The 23,368-nt window shown below is 39.3% G+C and overlaps 2 protein-coding genes across 3 annotated transcripts in view; one reads left to right on the top strand and one right to left on the bottom strand.

The window, feature by feature from the left end:
• Positions 1-23,368, top strand: part of loxl2a (lysyl oxidase-like 2a) — a 75,591-nt gene that overhangs the window by 5,416 nt on the left and 46,807 nt on the right. The window contains exons 2-3 of the mRNA XM_062044245.1: positions 1,364-1,653; positions 17,106-17,281. Of these exons, the coding sequence (XP_061900229.1) occupies positions 1,371-1,653; positions 17,106-17,281 (459 nt within the window). The 5' untranslated portion in view covers positions 1,364-1,370. The remainder of the gene's footprint in view (positions 1-1,363; positions 1,654-17,105; positions 17,282-23,368) is intronic.
• Positions 7,358-11,613, bottom strand: LOC133648316 (uncharacterized). Of its 2 annotated transcripts, XM_062044297.1 has the most exons (3): positions 10,932-11,613; positions 10,750-10,866; positions 7,358-10,613 (listed from the first exon to the last, which is right to left on the bottom strand). In XM_062044297.1, the coding sequence occupies exons 1-3, from the start codon at positions 11,485-11,487 to the stop codon at positions 10,309-10,311; spliced, it is 978 nt and encodes a 325-aa protein (XP_061900281.1). In that variant the 5' UTR covers positions 11,488-11,613; the 3' UTR covers positions 7,358-10,308. The 2 variants fall into 2 exon arrangements, with proteins under 2 accessions (XP_061900281.1, XP_061900271.1); XM_062044287.1 differs by having other exon boundaries at positions 7,358-10,653; positions 10,750-11,613.

Here is a 23,368-nt window from a genome sequence, read left to right as displayed (position 1 = left end):
TTGGTCTTGAAATATGGAGGTGGAGTCAACTTTCCCCTGAACCTCAGCGGAGGAGCCTCCGGGCGTTGTTGAAATAAACGAGCGGGGCAGGACTCTCTCCTTGCAGGAGCCAACATTTGCTCTCTATTAGGCCATCACTGAGAAAGAGAGATGGTTCCTTTCTCTCTGGTGTATTTAATTAGTAACATCTATGTTTGGCAGTATTTTTCTTGATACTGTATGTTGAAATTAAATCTGGCTCTGCTGGTGGTGTTCAAGCCAAATACAACTCTTTAAAAAACTGTTCTGGGCTACAGTACCACACACACCACAAATTGCTTTCTCCTTCTGATCAGTTTCATCCCTCTTATTTGGATTTGGAAAAAAGCATGAATCTTCAAACGTCCAAAAACAGCATTCCATACAGTTGAAATCTCCAAAGTTGAAGAAGTCGTTTAGAAACTTTCAGGAAAAACGAGTCCCTAAAACTGTAGACCACAAGGTCATGTTAGCACGTCAATTCAGTGAGGATCCTTCTCAATTATTCCACAACAAGGACCGGCCTCAACAAGGTGTGTGAGGGAAGAAGAACAGGACTAGAGAAGTGGGAGATTATTTCATTTCACCTATTTGGGGTAAAAATATTTTTTGCAAATTAGTAATTATAGTCTGCAAATGATGTGTTGTTGTTGACTGTCGGTGCTGTCTAGAGCTCGGTAGTGTAACCGTGTAATACTCTTCCATATCAGTAGGTGGCAGCAGGTAGCTAATTGCTTTGTAGATGTCGGAAACAGCGGGAGGCAGTGTGCAGGTAAAAAGGTGTCTAAAGCTTAAACCAAAAATAAACAAAAGGTGAGTGCCCCTAAGAAAAGGCATTTAAGCTTATGGAGGGCTATGCAGAACGAAACTAAAACTGAACTGGCTACAAAGTAAACAAAAACAGAATGCTGGACGACAGCAAAGACTTACTGCGGAGCAAAGACGGCGTCCACAAAGTACATCCGAACATGACTTGACAATCAACAATGTCCACACAAAGAAGGATAAAAAACAACTGAAATATTCTTGACTGCTAAAACAAAGTAGATGCGGGAAATATCACTCAAAGGAAGACATGAAACTGCTACAGGAAAATACAGAAAAAAGCCACCAAAATAGGAGCGCAAGACAAGAACTAAAACACTGCAATCAATCAATCAATCAATGTTTACTTATATAGCCCTAAATCACGAGTGTCTCAAAGGGCTGCACAAGCCACAACGACATCCTGTGCTCAGATCCCACATCAGGGCAAGGAAAAACTCAACCCAATGGGATGACAATGAGAAAGCCTAGTTGTGGGCATAAAACAACGCTCACCTAAATCCCTGCTTTCTCCCTTCAGCTGCATCATGTTGCACCCAGCAGTGACACCGGGCCTCCTCTGCACCATGTTGTGCACGTGGCTCCTGTGCGGCGCCCAAACGGAGTCCGGCACCGCGTCCATACAGCTACGCCTGGTCGGGGTGAAGCATAAAAAACACGAGGGGCGAGTGGAGGTTCTCTACAAAGGCCAGTGGGGCACCGTCTGTGACGACGACTTCTCCATCTACGCTGCCCAGGTGGTGTGCCGGGAGCTGGGCTTCGTGGATGCCGTGTCGTGGTCGCCCTCCTCCAAGTACGGCAGAGGAGAAGGTAAGATTGCAGATGTTCCCACGTGACCGTGACTTCATGTTATCCACACAAAAAACCTTTCGAGTCAATGATATCTTTGTAACATGGCGGAAATTAATTTATGCCTTCTTATCCTGTTCCAAGTGTTGGGACTGGTCAAAAATAAATAATGATATAAACTAGGGCTGGGCGATATGGTCTTTTTTCAATATCTAGATATTTTTAGGCCATGTCACGATACACCATATATATCTGGATATTTTGCCTTAGCCTTGGATGAACACTTGATGCATATAATCACAGCAGTATGATGATTCTATGTGTCTACATTAAAACATTCTTCTTCATACTGCATTAATATATGAGACTTTTAAACTTTCATGCAGAGAGGGAAATCACAACTACAACTAAGTCCATCCATCCATCCATCCATTTTCTACCACTTGTCCCTTTTGGGGTCGCGGGGGGTGCTGGAGCCTACTCAGCTGCATTCGGGCGGAAGGCGGGGTACAGCCTGGACAAGTCGCCACCTCATCACAGGGCCAACACAGATAGACAGACAACATTCACACACTAGGGCCAATTTAGTGTTGCCAATCAACCTATCCCCAGGTGCATGTCTTTGGAGGTGGGAGGGGCCTATCCCCAGGTGCATGTCTTTGGAGGTGGGAGGAAGCCGGAGTACCCGGAGGGAACTCCGGCTTCCTACAAAAAGTATCTTAATTTGGGTGTATTATTTAAACTACAAAAAGTATCTTTATTTTGTGTATTATTTAAACTACAAAAAGTATCTTTATTTTGTGTATTATCCTTTAAACTACAAAAAGTATCTTTACTCGGGTGTATTATCATATTAAACCACAAAAAGTATCTTTATATCGGTGTAGTATCATATTAAACCACAAAAAGTATCATTATATCGGTGTATTATCATATTAAACCACAAAACGTATCTTTATATCGGTGTATTATCATATTAAACCACAAAAAGTATCTTTATATCTGTGTATTATCATATTAAACCACAAAAAGTATCTTTATATCGGTGTATTATCATATTAAACCACAAAAAGTATCTTTATATCGGTGTATTATCATATTAAACCACAAAAAGTATCTTTATATCGGTGTATTATCATATTAAACCACAAAACGTATCTTTATATCGGTGTATTATCATATTAAACCACAAAAAGTATCTTTATATCGGTGTATTATCATATTAAACCACAAAACGTATCTTTATGTCGGTGTATTATCATATTAAACCACAAAAAGTATCTTTATATCGGTGTATTATCATATTAAACCACAAAAAGTATCTTTATATCGGTGTATTATCATATTAAACCACAAAACGTATCTTTATATCGGTGTATTATCATATTAAACCACAAAAAGTATCTTTATATCGGTGTATTATCATATTAAGCCACAAAAAGTATCTTTATATCAGTGTATTATCATATTAAACCACAAAAAGTATCTTTATATCTGTGTATTATCATATTAAACTACAAAAAGTATATTTATATCGGTGTATATTCATATTAAACCACAAAAAGTATCTTTATATCGGTGTATTATCATATTAAACCACAAAAAGTATCTTTATATCGGTGTATTATCATATTAAACCACAAAAAGTATCTTTATATCCGTGTATTATCATATTAAATTACAAAAAGTATTTTTATTTCTGTGTATTATAATAAAGTCAATTTAGCAAAAGTGTATTTATTAAACAGTTATTAAGCAGTGGCACAAACATTCATGTCATTTCAAAAACAGAAAGTGCAAGATTGTCAGAGACATTTTAAAACAAGCTGTTAGTGCACAAAAAGTATCATTATATCGGTGTATTATCATATTAAACCACAAAACGTATCTTTATATCGGTGTATTATCATATTAAACCACAAAAAGTATCTTTATATCTGTGTATTATCATATTAAACCACAAAAAGTATCTTTATATCGGTGTATTATCATATTAAACCACAAAAAGTATCTTTATATCGGTGTATTATCATATTAAACCACAAAAAGTATCTTTATATCGGTGTATTATCATATTAAACCACAAAACGTATCTTTATATCGGTGTATTATCATATTAAACCACAAAAAGTATCTTTATATCGGTGTATTATCATATTAAACCACAAAACGTATCTTTATGTCGGTGTATTATCATATTAAACCACAAAAAGTATCTTTATATCGGTGTATTATCATATTAAACCACAAAAAGTATCTTTATATCGGTGTATTATCATATTAAACCACAAAACGTATCTTTATATCGGTGTATTATCATATTAAACCACAAAAAGTATCTTTATATCGGTGTATTATCATATTAAGCCACAAAAAGTATCTTTATATCGGTGTATTATCATATTAAACCACAAAAAGTATCTTTATATCTGTGTATTATCATATTAAACCACAAAAAGTATATTTATATCGGTGTATATTCATATTAAACCACAAAAAGTATCTTTATATCGGTGTATTATCATATTAAACCACAAAAAGTATCTTTATATCGGTGTATTATCATATTAAACTACAAAAAGTATCTTTATATCCGTGTATTATCATATTAAATTACAAAAAGTATTTTTATTTCCGTGTATTATAATAAAGTCAATTTAGCAAAAGTGTATTTATTAAACAGTTATTAAGCAGTGGCACAAACATTCATGTCATTTCAAAAACAGAAAGTGCAAGATTGTCAGAGACATTTTAAAACAAGCTGTTAGTGCACTTTTGTGCATGATGTCACTAAGATGACATATCAAAACAACACTAAATAAAGTGCACTTTTTGTACAGAACGCCACTACAATAGTTTAAAACAAATAAAGTGCACTTTTGTGCATGATGTCACACACGATATTTCAATAAGTGTCAAATAAAAATGAGCTGCATAATAGGAAATCAAATAGTGTATGTCCTTCGCTATCTGGTAGGTTCCTGCAGACGTTATCTCCTTCATTGCACTCTTCATTCTCTAGCGGGTGACTTTTCTTTTTTTTAAACTTAAATTTTTTTTATTCTGTCACATGCATACATATATCAACAGGGTCAACATCTTACAATATATACATAGTCAATTTATATTCCATATCAAGCATTTGTGGTGTCATTTTCCTGAGTTTTGTATTCAGTCCATTTTGTCCATTTCTCAAGAAATAGTTCCTCCTGTATTCTGAGTCTATGTGTAAATCTTTCCATTACATATAGTTCTTCCACAATGCACAGCCACTGTTCACAGGTCGGTGAGCTGCTACTACGCCACAGTCTTGTAATTGCCTTTTTGCTGGCTGCTAACAAAACCTTGACTAAATAGAAATCATCGAATTGCATATATTCCTGCGTCAAGTTTCCCAAGTATAGTATCATACTTGTTTTTGGAATGTCATATTGTAGTACTTCTTTTATCACTGACCACACGTCATACCAATATTTTTCAATATTGGGACAGTTCCAGAACACATGTTCGTGGTCAGCGTCCATATTTCCACATAGCCTCCAACATGGTTGTTTCTTTGCTGCGACTCTTCCGCTTATTTTTGGAGTTATAAAGTATCTAGTCATGTTTTTCCAGCAAAACTCCCTCCATACCCTAGAACTCGTGGCCGTGCACTGCGTTTTACAAATATTATACCAGTCCTTTTCAGTGATCTGCTCCCCAAATCCTCTTTCCCATTTCTCTTTAATGTACATGGTTGAAGTCCCCTTGCTTGTCATCAATCCCTGGTAAACAGCTGAGATCACTCTACATTTTTTATTATTATAAGCTTGTACCATTATTCTAATTAGCGGGTTCATTGATGCCCTTTTAATTTTTTTAATATAGTAGTCCCTTATCTGTAAATACCGGAAGAACTCATGTTTGTCTAGATCATATGTCGCCCGTAGGTCTTCGAAACTCCTCATCTGCCCATCTTCCAACAGTGTGCACATTGCCGTCAAGCCTTTTCGTTCCCACTGTTTAAACCCATGATCTTCGAACCCAGGCTTGAAATTGGGATCACGTGTCAACCATCCTAGTATCTTTCTTTCATCCTCTAATTTGTATTTTTTTGAGATATTATTCCAAATTCCAATTGTAAATTTAGTAATCGGACTCAGTTCTGCCTCTACTCTCTTTTCTATTGTTTTATTTGCCAACAAGTTTTGGATAAGATCTCTCCCCTGGTCTAATTCAATTCCCTTCCATTTCGCTTCGTATTCTGGTCTACACCAGCATACTAGATACCGAAGTTGGGCTGCATGGAAATATTCTTTCAGATTTGGCAATGCCATTCCCCCTTTTACCTTGGGCAGCTGGAGAGTTTCGAACCTAATTCTGGGTCTTTTACCCCCCCATATGAATCTCGATATATTTTTATCCCACTCATCAAATTGTATTTGTGGTACTGCTACTGGTAGGGATTGAAACAAGTACAAGAGTCTCGGCAACACATTCATCTTGATTATTTCTATTCTTGAGCTTAAGTCCAGACACAGCACTGACCATCTCTCCAGATCCATTTTAAGCCTCAGATTTATCGACCCATAGTTGGCTTCATATAGTTTATCTCTTTCCTTTGTTATATTAACTCCCAAATATTTGACCATTTCCAGGTCCCAATTTAGTTTATACGTCTCTCTAATTTCTAATGAGGGGTTATAGTTTAACAATAATATTTGTGTTTTTGTGACATTTAACTTATACCCCGAATATCGTCCATAATCTTCGAGGGTTCTCATTAATCTAGGGAATGTTTCTTCTGGATCTCGGAGATAGATCAGTACATCGTCTGCAAAAAGCCCCACCTTGTGTTCATTATGTCTAATCTGTATACCTTTAATTTCCTTGTTTTCTCTAATCAGTTGGGCTAATGGTTCTATAAATAATGCGAATAACGTCGGGGATAAACAGCAACCCTGCCTGGTAGACCTCTCCAATTTGAAGCTTTTCGAAAGACTTCCATTTATTTTGACTCTAGCTGATGGTTCTTGGTATAGTGACTTTATTATCTGTACTGATTTTTTGTTAAAGCCTAGTCTTTCCATTACTTTATACAGGTATAACCAATTTACACTGTCGAATGCTTTGTGAGCATCAACACTCACGAGCATAGCACTTGTTTTTGTCTTCTGTATTTCATCAACTAAATGTAAGGCTCTCCTTATGTTATCCTGAGTTTGTCTTTCCCTAATAAATCCAGTTTGGCAGTCCTCTATTAGATCCGACATAAAGTTTTCAAACCTTTTTGAAATAATAGATGTATACAACTTGTAGTCCACATTCAGTAGCGAAATAGGTCTATAATTGTTACAGTCTTCTTTATCTTTACCTTCTTTATGTATTACTGATATAATCGCTTCTTTCCATGAGGGGGGAATTTTTCCTTTTTTAAGGGTGTAATTAAAGGAGGTCTGTAATAAGGGAATCAACTCTTCTTTAAATGTCTTGTAAAATTCGGCACTAAAGCCATCTGTCCCCGGGGATTTGTTATTTTTGGTCCTTTGTATTGCTTCTTCAATTTCCCCAATTGTTATATTAGCGTTTAGCATCTTGTTTTGGCTAACTCCCAATGAAGGCAGGTCCAATGAATTTAAGAGAAGTTCCATTTCCTCCTCTCTTGCCGCAACTGGTTGTGTATATAGTGTTCGATAATAATTTTCAAATACGTTTTCAATCGCTTCTGGATCGTATAGTAGGTTGTTGGTCTTGGGGTCCCTTATTTTGTGAATATTATTTAATGTTTGTTGTTTTTTCAGTCTCCTAGCTAACATCTTTGTTGCTTTAGAGCCTCCCTCGTAGTATGTTTGTTTCACAAACCTGGTCTTTTTTTCGACCTCATCCATAAGCATTTCGTTTACTTTTTTTCTCATGTCTTTAATCTGATCCATTATCTCAGAGGTTCCCACTGTTTTATGTTGTTGTTCCAAATCTTTCAATTTTCCGATTCGTTTTTGATATAATTCTAATCTTGCCTTTTTCATAAAAGATGTTTGAGCTATCAACTTCCCCCTTAAGACCGCCTTCAGAGCATCCCATAAAATTGTCGGCTCCACCTCCCCGTTATCATTCTCTTCTAAATATGAGGTTATATCTTTTTTTGTTGATTCTATCACACTTTCACTATTCAGGATGCCCACATTCAATCTCCATAACGTGTTTTTCTTCCTACTATTTAGATGAATTGTCAAGTATATGGCACTATGGTCTGAGAGATCCGTTACTCCTATGTTGCACTCCTTCACTCTGTGTATTTCTTCTTTGTTCATCAGATACATATCTATTCTACTGTACATTTGATGTGGTGCTGAGTAATGAGTATAGTCCTTCTCCAACGGGTGTAGTTCTCTCCATATGTCTATTATTCCCAATTCCTTCATCATTATGTTCACATATTTGCTAATGTGTTCCTTACTTCTAATCGTGCTTGTCGTGTCTAAGTTATAATTCAAAGTCAGATTAATGTCACCTCCACACAGCCAAACCCCCTCTGCTTCTTTGTTAATAACATCAAATATTTTCTCATACGTGGATTTACCGCTATCTGGGGGGACATAGACATTAATTAACGTTACTGTTTGGTTTTCCAATTTCCCTTTCACTATTATATATCTCCCCTCTTTATCACATATTTCCTTGATTAATTCAAATTTAACTGAGTTCGATATTAATATGGCGACACCCCTCCTATTACTCTGTTTTAAGAATGTACTGTAAAATGTATTGTTGTACCCGAGTTTCCTGAATTTTTCATGTTCCTGTTTAGATAAGTGCGTTTCCTGTAAATATATTACCTGCATCTTTTCCTTTTTGAATTTAGCCAAGACTTTGCTTCTCTTAATCGGATTGTTTAACCCATTAACATTCAATGACACCACCCTTACTTCATTACTTTGCATAAAGGTTTTCCTTTCGTACTTTTTCTGTCTTCCCTGTATCACGTCTGTTGCATGTTTCAGTTAAATTTTTTTGAATAATGAAGAAAATAAAAATAAAAATAAAACAAGAAACAAAAGATGACCCCCAAGGTACAGAGGCTCGCTCGCGTGATCCTCTCCAATCCTCAACCTGGCTAGCTTTAACCATTTCCTATCTCTATCGCACAGCGAGCGACTCTCCTCTACACAGGTCCCTCAACCATAACATTGTGAGTTAGAATAAAAGAAAAGATAAACAAAAACCCCTAAGAGGGTATATAGGAGAAAAGTCAATGTTCCAATAAGAAAACAAAAAGTATCAATATCCACGGTTCATGATTCTATATCAAAGTTAAATCTCTGGGATTATATCTATATCAGGACAGAGAGCATATTCCTAGTTATACTACCTAGTAACCAGTGTTCTTTTTTGAACATGAGAGACAAAAAAAAACAAAACAGAAAAAAACCGGTAATATATATGCGGACCTATATGTGCACATACATGTAAATACATATACGCACTCACCCACAACCACGCATATATTCACTTGAAAAAAGGAATGTGGTAGTATTCATTTCGCATATCAAACTACTTCCATTGCACCAGGGTACGTATAGACCCGTCTCCCGAGCGCCCCAACGGGCGCCACCGCAGCACCACAACACTAAACCGGCTGTCGACCCAGCTACGGCAGCACCCACCACAGCACCCCGGAGACAAGCCCACCGGGAACGAGGACAGGGGAGCCCCTCTACGCTAGCATGTCCAGTGTAAAACAAAGTCAACAACTTATCCATAATATTGATGTATATATAGATCGGTCTCATCCTCAACATATATGCAGTACAACTGAGTAATAAAATAGAAAATAATAAAAAATATAAACAAATAGAAAAATATAGAGGGAGAGAGGGAAATAGGTGGTGAAAGCAGAGACAACAATCGAGCTGAGACGAAGGGGAAATGCCTTCCAAATCCCTCTTTTAGTACACAAGAGTATGAAAAGATATTCAAGTTGAACCCTGTACAGATCAGGTTCCATAATGTTTTGTCGCCTGTATGATATCCAATGTTCAACCAATTTAGTCCCTTAAATATTATACATTCTCCCTTATACCGTCATCTTTCCTCTCTCCCTCCGTGGAAAATATAAATAAAAAAGGTTTACAGTAAAATACATAAAGGGTCATTACAAACATGTAGTGCTTCTAAATGTTTATCAGATACCCACGTAAAATCCCATTCACACATACATATGCATACAAAAACATGCGAACTTGCCCACATTCCCACAAAAGCACCCACACACGATCCATGTCCTGATGTGGATACTCACGCACGCACCCACACACATATGTATGAATGGATACACACACACGCACACACCCACACACACACACACCCACATACACACACACACACACAAACAGAACAAAACAAAAAAAAAGGTTTGTATTCTATCTGATTCCAGATCTAATATCTTATAGAATGAGAGTTCAAACATAGACTAAACCAATAAACCATACCAGCGTTTCCCTTATTTCCCCTGACCATCCCCCTCCCCCCCGTGAGTCCCAAGTTCTTGCAAAAGTCCAAAAGAAAGTAAATCTCTGTCCGTTTCCCATCAGTCTATTCCCTTCAATGTGTCCATTTCCTTGGCAGGCAACCGTGGATGTGTCTATTTACATAAGTGTCAGTTGTAGTGGTGTTCTTACCCCATTTCTCGGATCAATGCTACTCAGTACCGTCATTCTCGTCCAGAGCCCCCATGTTGTCTCCGGACTCGCTGCCGCTGCCGCCGTCTTCTTCTTCGCCGTCGTTCACCTCGTCGTTATATTCTCCTTCCACGCTGATGCCTCCCATCGCCTCGTCCTCTCCTCCCGGACCGTTCTTCCCGTGCGTTCCATCCTCTTCGTTGCCTAGTCCAGCGCCGTTCTCCTCCTCTCTCTCCCGGCCGGTGTCGCCTCTCTCCTGGGTGGTGGCGCGCCCTCTTCTCGCTGGTTTGGTAGTTGTGTTTCTCTCCATGTCCGGGAGTCTGGCTATACGCCGGTCATAGAATCGTTGTGCTTCATCAGCGGTCTTGAATGCATGCGTTTTGTTTTTAAATTCCACCTTTAAAACAGCTGGAAAGACGAGGCGGAATCGGACATTCTTCTTCCACATTTGAGCTTTTACCTTGGTGAATGTGGCACGAAGTTTCACAGTAGCTGGCGCATAATCTGGATAGAGCATAATTTTCTGTCCCTTCCATTGTAGCAGGCTCCTGTCTGCCCGTAGTGCACGCATCTTGTCCTGAAAGTAATGGAAGCGGACAATCATCACTCTAGGCCTCGGGTTGGGCCCCGGATTTTCCTTACCGATCCTGTGCGCTCTGTCTAGTATGGGTGGCTCGGTGAACACGTCCCCAAGTACTGTGGCAAAAAAGTTTTGCATGAATTGAACACAGTCGTTCCTTTCCCCAGGACTCGGTAGTACGTTCGTGACGCGCAGGTTGCAGCGTCTAGACCTGTTAGAGGCGTCTTCCATGCGTTCGTTCAGTGACTCGTTCTGGGTCAAGAGCTGCTCACATATAGCCTCAAGAGCGGTGACTCGTTCAGTTAGCTGCGTTGCGTTTTCTTCCAAGTCGACGATCCTTTTGCCTTGATCCTCCACAATTATCTTCACTTCATCCATGGTCCTCTTCAGCGGAGCTATTATATTCTCCATTGATGCGGTCATGAGTCGGTGTAGGCTCTCCATTTCTGGGGGTAGGCTGGCTGCGGTCATGCTACCAGCATTAGCCTCTTTAGCAGCTACAGAGCTACTAGCTGGAGAGGCTAAGCTAGTCCCACTGTTTGTAGTGGTAGTTTTACTATGCCGAGTAAAGTGCGCCTTTATCCCCTGCTGTGGAGTTTTGCCGCCCCGCGAAGCCATAGTGTGCCTATAATCACTTATGTTCTCCTTTCAACTCGAATTTCCTCACAATATGTGGTTTTTATACAATTTGAGTGTCAAATTCACGGAGAGTCGCTCGGACGCGTCCTCCCTCCTTCACATCTTAACCGGAAGCCCAGCGGGTGACTTTTCAAATGATGCTACATATTAGCAGTAATGCTACTTTTGGTAGCCACGCTTTTGCCCCACACTTGACAAATTACGGTTGTCTGTTCAACATCTTCCCGCTTGAAGCTAAACCACCGCCAGACAAAGATTTTCTTGGGAATTAATTCTTCCTTCATTTGTTACCAGATTCGCACCTTCTTTCTCTCGTATTACCACTCGCACCACAGCTAACGTTACCCATGCCGCTACCTCTCTGCTACCGAGGGCGTATACGTATGTGACGTATGTAAGAAGGTGCGCTTGTTTTATGTCTCTGTGAGAAGGAGAGACAACAAAGAGTGAGAAGAGCCTGTAGTGTAATGCCCGCAGCTAAAAGCAACTGCGTGAGAACGTATACTCCAATATCACCATATAGTCATTTTCTATATCGCACAGAGACAAACCCGCGATATATCGATATATCGCCCAGCCTTAATATAAACGCTTAAAAGTTTTAACTTTTTATACATAATAGATAGATGTGAAATGAGAATTAAAATATATATATATAATTTTAAAAAATGCTTGTAAAGGTGAGTAACAGCAACATACAAGCTGCTTGTATGAATGGCTGGTGGTGGTCTGAGAGGCTGTGGGTGCAAACTGGCAGCCACGTTTCCATCAGGGCAGCTGTGGCTACAAATGTAGCTTACCACAGCCCAAAGTGTGAATGTAGACTGAATAAATGAGGGGTTCTCAGTTCTCACTATAAAGCGCTTTGAGTGTCTAGAAGAGCGCCATATAAATCTAATCCATTATTATTCAATGTTGTATGCGCTTGCATGGAAACTATGCGATTTGACATTGCTGTTGGTGGAGACCCAGGGCCACGGAGGTTATCTACAGCAGTGGTCCCCAACCTTTTTTGCGCCACAAACCAGTTTAATGTAGGCATTCTTTTCACTCGTGCCAGATAAATGCAGCAAAATGAAGTGCATGAAAAATACAACTCACTATAACATTGAATTAGTGGGAGCCCTGGACTTGTTTCTTTGCAATGAGATGCGGATGGCAATCAGCCTTTGGCTACAATCTGTCACATTTATATTTTATATGTCCATTAATGTGCATTGTATCATGTCACAAAGTTATAACAAATACAACAAATGGCCACTTCCTATGAGGAGTGTTATTGTACATCTATAAACAAGCTCACGAATGCAGCTGAGATAGGCTCCAGCACCCCCCCCCACCCCCCCCCCCCCCCCACCCCCCACCCCCCCACCCCCACCCGCGACCCCAAAAGGGACAAGCGGTAGAAAGTGGATGGATGGATGGATGGTGTGTCTAGTGCACAGGTGTCAAACTCAAGGCCCGCGGGCCAGATCTGCCCCATCATGTCATTTTATATGGCCCGCAAAAGCCTGGAAATAATATGTGTCAATAAAATACCTTATATTTTCTTTCTCTACTTTCTTATTTTCTTACTGAAGGTATTAGGTTTTTTTTCTAGTTTGACAGGGGGGGAAAATAGTGTCCAATATTGCAACAAATATTATATTATCTAACTTTGTTGGTCAAAATCCAAATAAATACTTAAATATCTGCTTAACTTATGGTTTCGAAGCAAGTTATCCATCAAATTGTACACTATATTTTTATACCAATAGATTTTACTGTAAAATTTAGGGAGTTTTTTTTTACAGCATATTACTGTAAGATTGAAAAAAAAAACGACCAATGTTTGTTTTTCTACAGTAAAATTGTGTCGACTGAGCTGTCCGTTTTTTTCTGTTACTGTAAAATCCACGGTTGATGATTTGATGGTACCACATTTTATTATGGTAAAAAACTGGCAGCTGAGTTGCCAAAATAAAATTAAACAGCAGTACTGTATTTCTATTTTAAGGTAATATGTTGGAAAAAAAACAGCATATATTTTATAGTAAAAGTCTGGCAACTTTTTTTCTGTAAAAAACTGTGGTAAAATCCAAATATTTTTTTTACTCTTTACGTAAATATTTTACTCTTTACGTAAATATTTAAATTCATAGGCAAATTCGTTCATTATTTACTGTTACAAGCGGCCCTCTAATGACTGTGGCGTGACCCTCAATGAAAACAAGTTTGACATCCCTGGTCGAGTGGGACAGGCCAAAGTTACGTCGGAGAAAATGCAGTCCTTTATAAATTATTTAATGGTTCTCTGCGGCCCGGTAACAAATGCGTCACGGACCAATACCGGTCCAGTGTTTCCCATAAACTGCCAAGATACCTGTGGCGGTGGGGGCGTGGCTATGGGCGTGGTCACCATGACATCATCGAGTAATTTGCATAATTTACTACAATGATATGATTTTCTCTAAAAAGGCTCAAAAAATGTATACTTACTAATTAATAATAACAGTTTTGTTTTAAACGTCCATCCATCCATCCATCCATCCATTTTACAATATAATTACAACACTTTATGTACATATTTATATACAGATTTGAACAATAAGTTATTCAGTGAAATATATTTATTAATTGTGGTTCTTACAAAAAATATATCTTATAAAATATAAAAGCTAAAATGTCTCTTAAAGCTCTGCCCCTTTAATTAGTGCATACTAAATAATTTAACTTTAGCCTACTACTACAACCATATTATTTACCAGCAACATAAAGTGAAACAGAGGCAGAGGTGTCCTGCCACAGTCAGTAACAAATAAACAGAAAACAGTAGTGGTCAAATACAAATAAGGCAACAAGAGAAGTATCCTACACTTCTCTTTTGTAAAGTAAATCTGAACAGCCTATATGGGCATCTACATCAACTATATGATTTGCCTGAGAAGCTGGACAGGACCAAAAAAAAATAAAAATAAAAAATAAATAAAGAAATGTTTTATTTATTTTAAAAAAATTTGTGGCGGACGTAATTCTTTCGTGGCGGGCCGCCACAAATAAATGAATGTGTGGGAAACACTGCGGTCCCCGGACCGGTAGTTGGGGACCACTGATCTACAGTATTCTCTATCCTGTCGTCATGACTAATGCATCAGTGGGAGAATGGAGTCTTAACCAAATGTTACAGATCAGAGACATATCAGTGCATAGACAGTAAAAGGGAATTCTGGTCCTGACCAAGTGTTTTTCTTTCCCCCTGCAGTAATGTTTACAAGCTACCAAGCTGCCAACAATAACACATTTTCAACGTTGACGTGTAAAACAAATGGACGTTTCATTGGAAAAGGCCATTTAAGGATACAACTACAACTAACCAGTTACTGCACAAAATTCAGTTTTCATTCAAACGTTTGAGTGAAAACTGGGTACAGTGCAACTTAAATTCCAATAAAATCTCATCGGCCTGTAAATGCAATTCCCAAAAGACTTTTAAACAATCATTTAAAACAGCAATACAGGTTTATCACAACTGGAAACGTGTTTACTATTTGCAGGGAAAAGCCAGACAGAGTAAGTCCAGACATATTTTGATTCCAGAATAACTTTTTGTACTATTCTAAAAAATGATCCAGGCAGCTACGTAACTGAGCATCTTACACTTGGTCAATTTCTTGGTATGATCAGGATGTTCCTCAAAGGCTTTGGTGGGTTTTCACGGTTACTGGTTAGTTGTTGACTGGGGCTGAGTTTGTACAAGACGAGCATGGTCATGGTGGTAGTTTGAGACTGAAGACATCTTTATGTGAGTCACTTTGCTATTCTGAATTTTAAACTTGTGTACAAAAAATTGACAGTGAGTTCAGATCCAAAAGGTAGAAACATTTGAAGTTTGAAGCTGCATGCTCAAACTTTCACGCGTAGTGTTTTACTGCAAGCTTTAAAGGAGAACGGCATTTTTGGGGGGGAATTTTGCATATTGTTCACAATTATTATGAGAGACAAGAACATATTTGTCTTTAAAAAAAAAAATTTTTTTTAAAGATGATAAAAAAAACGCTTGAAAGATGCGGCTAATGGGAGTCACCGTTGTAGCCTTCAAAGCCCTCCAATAACATTTTATTTACACACTGCACGTCTATACATAGTGTAGTAAGGCAGTGGTCCCCAACCACCGCGGCCGCACAAGAAATTAAAACAATTATTTTTTTTTATTTAAAAAAAAAAATTAAATCAACATAAAAACACAATATATACATTGTATATCAATATAAATCAATACAGTCTGCAGGGATACAGTCCGTAAGCACACATGATTGTATTTCTTTATGACAAAAAAAAACAAAAAACACCCCCCCCGGTCCGTGGGACAAATTTTCAAGCGTTGACAGGTCCGCAAGTACAAAAAGGTTGGGGACCACTGTAGTAAGGGATTGGTTTAATGTATGCATTATTTTCACGGACTGGCTTTCTACGTGTGGCAGATAAATACGATAGACTGACCATACGTCCTCTTTTCACCGGACATGTCCTCTTTTGCGGAGCTGTCAGGGCGGAGTTTCTTAAATGCCTCAAATGTCCGGCATTTTGAGTTAGGGTTGCATGTATTTTCAATGTACATTCAGGGTTAAGAAGGGGTTAAAAACAAAACAAATTGTGCGTGCAGCAGCATTGATGAGGGAGGGGCAGAGACAGAGAGAGAGAGAGAGTTATGATAAACGCGCATGCGTCGCCAGGCTCTGCTTTTTATCCATAGATTTATCACATTTAATTTTTTATTATCTATAGCAGGGGTGTCAAAAGTGTGCCCCGGAGGCCATTTGCGGCCCACAGCTAATGTTTTAAAGGCCCACGGCACATTCTAAAAATACTATTCAAATAAACAAAAACATAACAAAAGTGAAATAAAAAAGCTTAAAGGTTAAATGTAATTTAGAAAAAGTTGCAATGTTGACTAATAAAACAAAGCTGTTTTTTTTCTTTCAAACTGTCATTGCTCAAAACATAATATTGAATCAAAATCAATGTTATTATGAATTATTGACCTATCCAAGGTTCCCATTACTTCACATCAAATATTCCACTAAGAAAAATATTTTTGGTGGAAGATTTTGCAAATTTTGTAAATAAATAACCCAAAAATGTATATTTTGTTGTTTTCTTACTGTACCGAAAATGAACCGAACCGTGACCTCTAAACCGAGGTACGTACTGAAACAAAATTTTTGTTTACCGTTACACCCCTACTTGCCGTAGTTAGCTTTTACTGCTATACCGAAGCACGCCGATGTGTTACTACGCTAGTTCCTCAGCTCTTACAATAATAATGTTGCTACAGTTTTTATACAGGTTACGGAAAGTAAACAAAGTATTGTTGACGGTTTTTGAATGCATTTTTAAAGTGATTTAGAGGTGAAATTGATTGCTCCCATTAGCTGCAATGCCAGCCACCTAGAACGAGCGGATTTGTATATGTTAAAAAGCAGGGAAAAAAAGATAATGATATAATGATTGTGAACAAAAGGCAAAATTCCCCCAAAAAAGTGCAGTTCCCCTTTCATGCGGTCATCTTTTACAGAACCTTCACCATTCTGTAAGATGTTTGTTTGTGTCCAACCCAGGTCCTATTTGGCTGGACAATTTGGACTGCAGTGGCAGAGAGAAGAGCCTTGCCCAGTGTAGGTCCAACGGCTTTGGAGTGACAGACTGCAAACATTCAGAAGATGTCGGGGTGGCGTGCAACCAGCAGCGCATTCCGGGCTTCAAGTTCATCCGGAACCAGGCCAACAGTGAGGAGGTAGGATCCCGCAATGAATCACATGCCAGAATTGTCGAAGAATATCAACAACCGGGCAAAAGATATACAGTATCATTGTCCTTATGCAGTGATCTCACTCATGTAAACATTACTGCTTGATATTTTGACTTCTGAATAAACACTCGAGTTGCATCCAATAAAGGTTGAGCTGCACACAGAAAACAGCTCAGCAGATGTGCAGAGGGCACACACGCTTCATAAAGTGACTATAATATACTGTAGCAATGTGCCTTGCTCAAAGTATTTTCATTGCAACTTTCCAGTGTGAGTTCGATGTATCAATGTGATCACAGCATGGAAATGTATTCACATTGCTGCAATCCTTTTTAAAAGGGAGTTACTAAACATTATAGCTCAAGAAATATTGAAAGGATTCAGTAAAGAAGACGTCCCCACAAATGGATGGGATGAGGTCTGCTATTCCAGTGGCGTGAAGCAGCCTGATCTCACAAATAGGACATCCCTCAAAAAGTCACACATTGTAAGTCATGCAAGGCCCAGGCATTTTTGAGGGCTGCTATGCAGGATTTACATGGCCACAATACATTTCTAGGCTATTTTTACAGCTTTTTAGACCGTGTGTGTGCAGTGAGATTTTTTTTATTTTTTTTGCATTTACACATGTGTAATGAGTGGATGTGTTTGTGGGGAAGGATGAGTTGAACACATTTCTGTAAACAGCACAATTCAACAGCCATTACCTCAAGAAATGTACTTCCCAGCGTTCCTCAGAGGGAGCCATCTGCATCAGGGGTTATCGACCGTGCTGTGGGGGTGCTTTGCGTCAGGGTCCTGGTGGCCATGGTCTGATGACCTCCTGGTGCAGATGGCTCCTGTGATAGTGTTTACTTACAGTCTTTTGATTGATTGATTGAAACTTTTATTCATACTTGCCAACCCTCCCGATTTTTCCGGGAGACTCCCGAATTTCAGTGCCCCTCCCGAAAATCTCCCGGGGCAACCATTCTCCCGAATTTCTCCCGATTTTCACCCGCACAACAATATTAAAGGCGTGCCGTGATGGCACTGCCTTTAGCGTCCGCTTTTTCACCATACAACCAGCGTGCCGGCCCAGTCACGTGTTGTATGCGGCTTCTGCATACACACGAAAGTGACTGCAAGACAAACTTGATCAATAGCCATACAGGTCACACTGAGGGTGACCATATAAACAACTTTAACACTGTTACAAATATGCGCCACACTGTGAACCCACACCAAACAAGAATGACAAACACATTTCGGGAGAACATCCGCACAGTAACACAACATAAACACAACAGAACAAATACCCGGAATTCCTTGCATCCCTAACTCTTCCGGGCTACAATATACACCCCGGCTACCACCAAACCCTGCCCGCCCACCTCAACCCCGCCCCCCCACCGCCCTCCCTTGTGATAGAGTGATTGGAGCACATACTTGTTGGTCACAAAAAATATTTGGTTCTTTTATGAATTTATTATGGGTCTACTGAAAATGTGAGCAAATTTGCTGGGTCAAAAGTATACATACAGCAATGTTAATATATGCTTACATGTCCCTTGGCAAGTTTCACTGCAATAAGGCGCTTTTGGTAGCCATCCACAAGCTCCTGGCAAGCTTCTGCTTGAATTTTTGACCATTCCTCTTGACAAAATTGGTGCAGTTCAGCTAAATTTGTTGGTTTTCTGACATGGACTTGTTTCTTCAGCATTGTCCACACCTTCAAGTCAGGACTTTGGGAAGGCCATTCTAAAACCTTCATTCTAGCTTGATTTAGCCATTCCTTTACCACTTTTGACGTGTGTTTGGGGTCATTGTCCTGTTGGAACACCCAACTGCGCCCAAGACCCAACCTCCGGGCTGATGATTTTAGCTTGTCCTGAAGAATTTGGAGGTAATCCTCCTTTTTCATTGCCCCATTTACTCTCTGTAAAGCACCAGTTCCATTGGCAGCAAAACAGGCCCAGAGTATAATACTACCACCACCATGCTTGACGGTAGGTATGGTGTTCCTGGGATTAAAGGCCTCACCTTTTCTCTTCCAAACATATTGCTGGGTATTGTGGCCAAACATCTCACTTTTTGTTTCCCCTGACATCACATGGACAAAGATAAGACCTTCTGGAGGAAAGTTCTGTGGTCAGATGAAACAAAAATTGAGCTGTTTGGGACAAGGGACATGTAAGCAAATATTAACATGGCTGTATGTATACTTTTGACCCAGCACATTTGCTCACATTTTCAGTAGATAATAAATTCATAAAATAACCAAACTACAAGAATGTTTTTTGTGACCAACAAGTATGTGCTCCAATCACTCTATCACAAAAATATAAGAGTTGTAGAAATGATTGGAAACTCCAGACAGCCATGACATTATGTTCGTTACAAGTGTATGTACACTTTTGACCACGACTGTATATGTGTGTGTTTGTGTTTGGTATTTGTGTGAAATAATGGGGAATCTGGGTCATCGGGGTATTGTTTTTAAGTCTGTAAAGCACTTTGCGTTGCATTTCTTTTATGTATGAAAACCGCTTTATAAATAAAAATTGGCCATTTTGAGGCCAATTCTGAAAGCGAGTTGGCCATCCTCTCTATGCACGGCTCTGTGGAGACTGAAACAACAGCGCCTCTGCTGGTTGACACCAAACACTGTACACCCATTTTTACCCACCGTATGTGTGAGTTGAGTTTAAGACTCATGACTGCACGGAACCATCTCGTGTCATTTTGCACGTGCTGTCAGATTCCCTGCAAGCCAAGTAATGACTTTGCCATGCTGCCTTGGCCTAACGTCACCCCCTACGCAGCCCCCTAGGAGATACTGGACAGGCTTTCCATTCTGCAAGCAGGTGAAGATCTTGTCTGGCTGCAGGCAACACCCCCGTACCAGATGGAAAGTCAGTGGGGGCGTGATAGCAGACGGGAAAGGAAATGTCTGAAAACATTCACCGTGACGCAGGGGGTTCCCATTGCAAGCAGACTAATAGAGATGAAGGCAGTGATCTAACACCTTGCCAGTCATACCAGTAGGAATGTCTGGAAGTGTTGATTTAAAACATTACAGCAAGTGAATAGTATCATGGTCAGAGCCAGTTGGAAGCAGGCACATATTTAAAAGCTTATGAATGCTGCCAGTGGCTGTAATGACATCATTTTTTTTACAGAGGGCTGCATTTGTGTAGCACCCTCTGGTTCTGTTTGTTGTGTGTTTACTGTCCCAGGGTGTTGCAGTAGTTAAGTCCCCCACCCTGTAAATATTTCCCAAGTCTGGGTGAGGTCTTTCAAGTGGAAGGAGAAAGGAATGGGGATAAGGTGGAGCTGTACCTTTTTTTTTGACCACGCTGGAGCATTCATCAGAAACAGGCAGCAACGTTCCTTGGCGGTGTTTACTCACTGCATGAATGGACATTTTGTGCTCTACCTGGAAAGTGGACGTATTTAAGTTAAACCAAAGGGTCAACACGAGCAGGGAAACAGACACTGCAATCTACATCCAGTCAGTACTGTACACCAGCTGTGTGGAAACACTCTCTGCACAAAGATGATTATTTATGCTCTATTTTGATTGATTCAACATCACTGTAAATTACAACTATCAATCATCAATCAAAGTTTATTTATATAGCCATAAAATCATGCTGTTTATCAAAGATGTTAGATGAGCTAGTTGTTAGATGGGATAGTTACAGCTCATTTAAAGCTTTTGTTATTCTGGAAATGCTTGTGTTGCTCAAGGTAATATGATATATATATAGTGCTGGGATACCCATGATTTTAGCCTTTCAAAGTTCCTCTTGGACAACCAATTTTTGACCTCGGTATTTGTCAAATCCTAGTTACGGCCCTGGTCACAACACAGGAAGTATATTAGCCGAGGGGGCGTGGCTACAAATGGGAAACATTTTCTGACTTCTTTGCATGCATGTTATAGAGTTTTAAAAATTAGTTACTAAAAAAAAAAGTAAAATTGTGTGGCACATCAAGGGATGTAACAGTATCAAATCTCACCGTATGATATCATCACAATATTAGGGCCACGGTACGCGATATTATTAAAGTTAAAGTACCAATGATTGTCACACACACACACACTAGGTGTGGCGAAATTATTCTCTGCATTTGACCCATCACCCTTGATCACCCCCTGTGAGGTGAGGGGAGCAGTGAGCAGCAGCGGTGGCCGCGCCCGGGAATCATTTTTGGTGATTTAACCCCCAATTCCAACCCTTGATGCTGAGTGCCAAGCAGGGAGGTAATGGCTCCCATTTTTATAGTCTTTGGTATGACTCGGCCGGGGTTTGAACTCACAACCTACCGATCTCAGGGCGGACACTCTAATTGCGGTATATGTCCAAAAAAAAAATGCTTGATAAAGTTGCCATTGGGTAAAATTAAGTGTCAGGAATCTTTAGGATGAACACACATACTGTAATTGAACACAAACATAATGCTAAAATCTTCTAGTCGTATTTATTACTACAAAGTGCAAACCCAGATTCCGATCTAACAAAGGTCTTAACTCATTCTCCTTCTATGCCACATCAATATGGAATGCACTCCCAACAGGTGTAAAAAAAAAAATCTCTACCCTCCTTCAAAACCGCACTAAAAGAACACCTCCAAGCAACTACAACCCTAGACTAACACCCTCCCCCCTCCACATCCCACCTCCCCGGATTGTTAATAATCAAATGTAAATAATCAAATGTATATACTTGTTCTTATGCTTTCTGAGCTCACTATGTTCACTGCTCGCTGTACATATCCTACCAAGTCAGACCTACACTGTTACAATGTCCATTTCTCAGATGATATAATTGTTGATGACTGAAGTGCTGATTTCCTAAGCAACCTAGCATATAGACAAGTGCCCAATAATATATCATTATTGTAATTCCCCATTCATTCCCATATATTTCCATTAATTCCCATGGACGATGTCCAACTTTGAATAATCAAAACATTTTCAATATTTCCAAACTTCCCGAGCTTAACCTCCCGTGGTAAATTTCCGTAAGATTTCCGTAAATTTACCGGAAACTTTCCACTAGGGATGATGCTCGAACCCGGTTTTCCCGGTTGTTCGATAAGAAAAGAACAGAGTCCTCTGACTCGAATCCCTTTTTGAGAACTGGTACCCGTTATCGAATCCCTGGGAACGAATCCCGTCCCGACACGAAATGCCCCGTGGGACATCACAAGAAATGACGTCACGTAGCTCAGTCATTTGTCACTGTGGGGTGCAGCGGTTCGTTCTCCCGGGACGCAAAACTGACGGCTCCGGACGAAAGCGTGCAGGTAGGAGATGATTTATTTCTCATAAATCATACACATTACAACAGACAAGAACGAAACAAAAGGAAAGTGTGCCGTTCGCACGAGAAGCTAAAGCAAAAACTTACTTAGCACAGGAATACTAGAAGCTAAGGTAACTTAGCACAGGAACCATGAGCTCGAAAACCAGAATGCCAACGTAACTGTTGCAAATGCAAACAATGAAGCCACTACAAGTGACCGGAAAAGGCAGGCTTAAATAGAGTCTCTGATGAGCAACAGGTGCGAAGAATATCTTATTTTCAATAAAGTTGAAAGTATTTCTCATAATTCTTCTTCTTTGTACTTTGTAAGCACTATTCATTTGAACAACCTCTTAAACTGGATCATATCAGTACAATGTTTAACTTCTTTACTTAATCCATTCCATCATTTAATTCCACATCATTTTAGCTGTTTGCAAATTTTACCAAATCATCAAACTTTAATATTTTTGACTCAATAAATAAAGTGTTTGTATGTTCTCTATATCCAACATTATGTGTCAGTCTAATTGATCTTTTTTGTAACACGGTTAACGAATGTAGCGCACATTTGTAGTTATTTCCCCACATTTCTGCACAATAACTCAGATATGGTAATACTATAGTAGCGAGCAGTAGAGAATGTGAAGTGATTTGTTAAACCAAATATTGTGTGTTTTTTTCCATATACAACAACCTATCTGGACTCGATAAGAGAATCGATAAGGAATCGGTTCGATAAGAGGATTCGATAATAGGCTCAAACTCGATAATTTCT

The sequence above is a fragment of the Entelurus aequoreus genome, linkage group LG01 (assembly GCF_033978785.1).
Source record: "Entelurus aequoreus isolate RoL-2023_Sb linkage group LG01, RoL_Eaeq_v1.1, whole genome shotgun sequence".
Classification (NCBI taxonomy): Eukaryota; Metazoa; Chordata; class Actinopteri; order Syngnathiformes; family Syngnathidae; genus Entelurus; species Entelurus aequoreus.
Note: the sequence above shows the minus strand (reverse complement) of the source record. Positions and strands in the feature narration are given on the sequence as shown.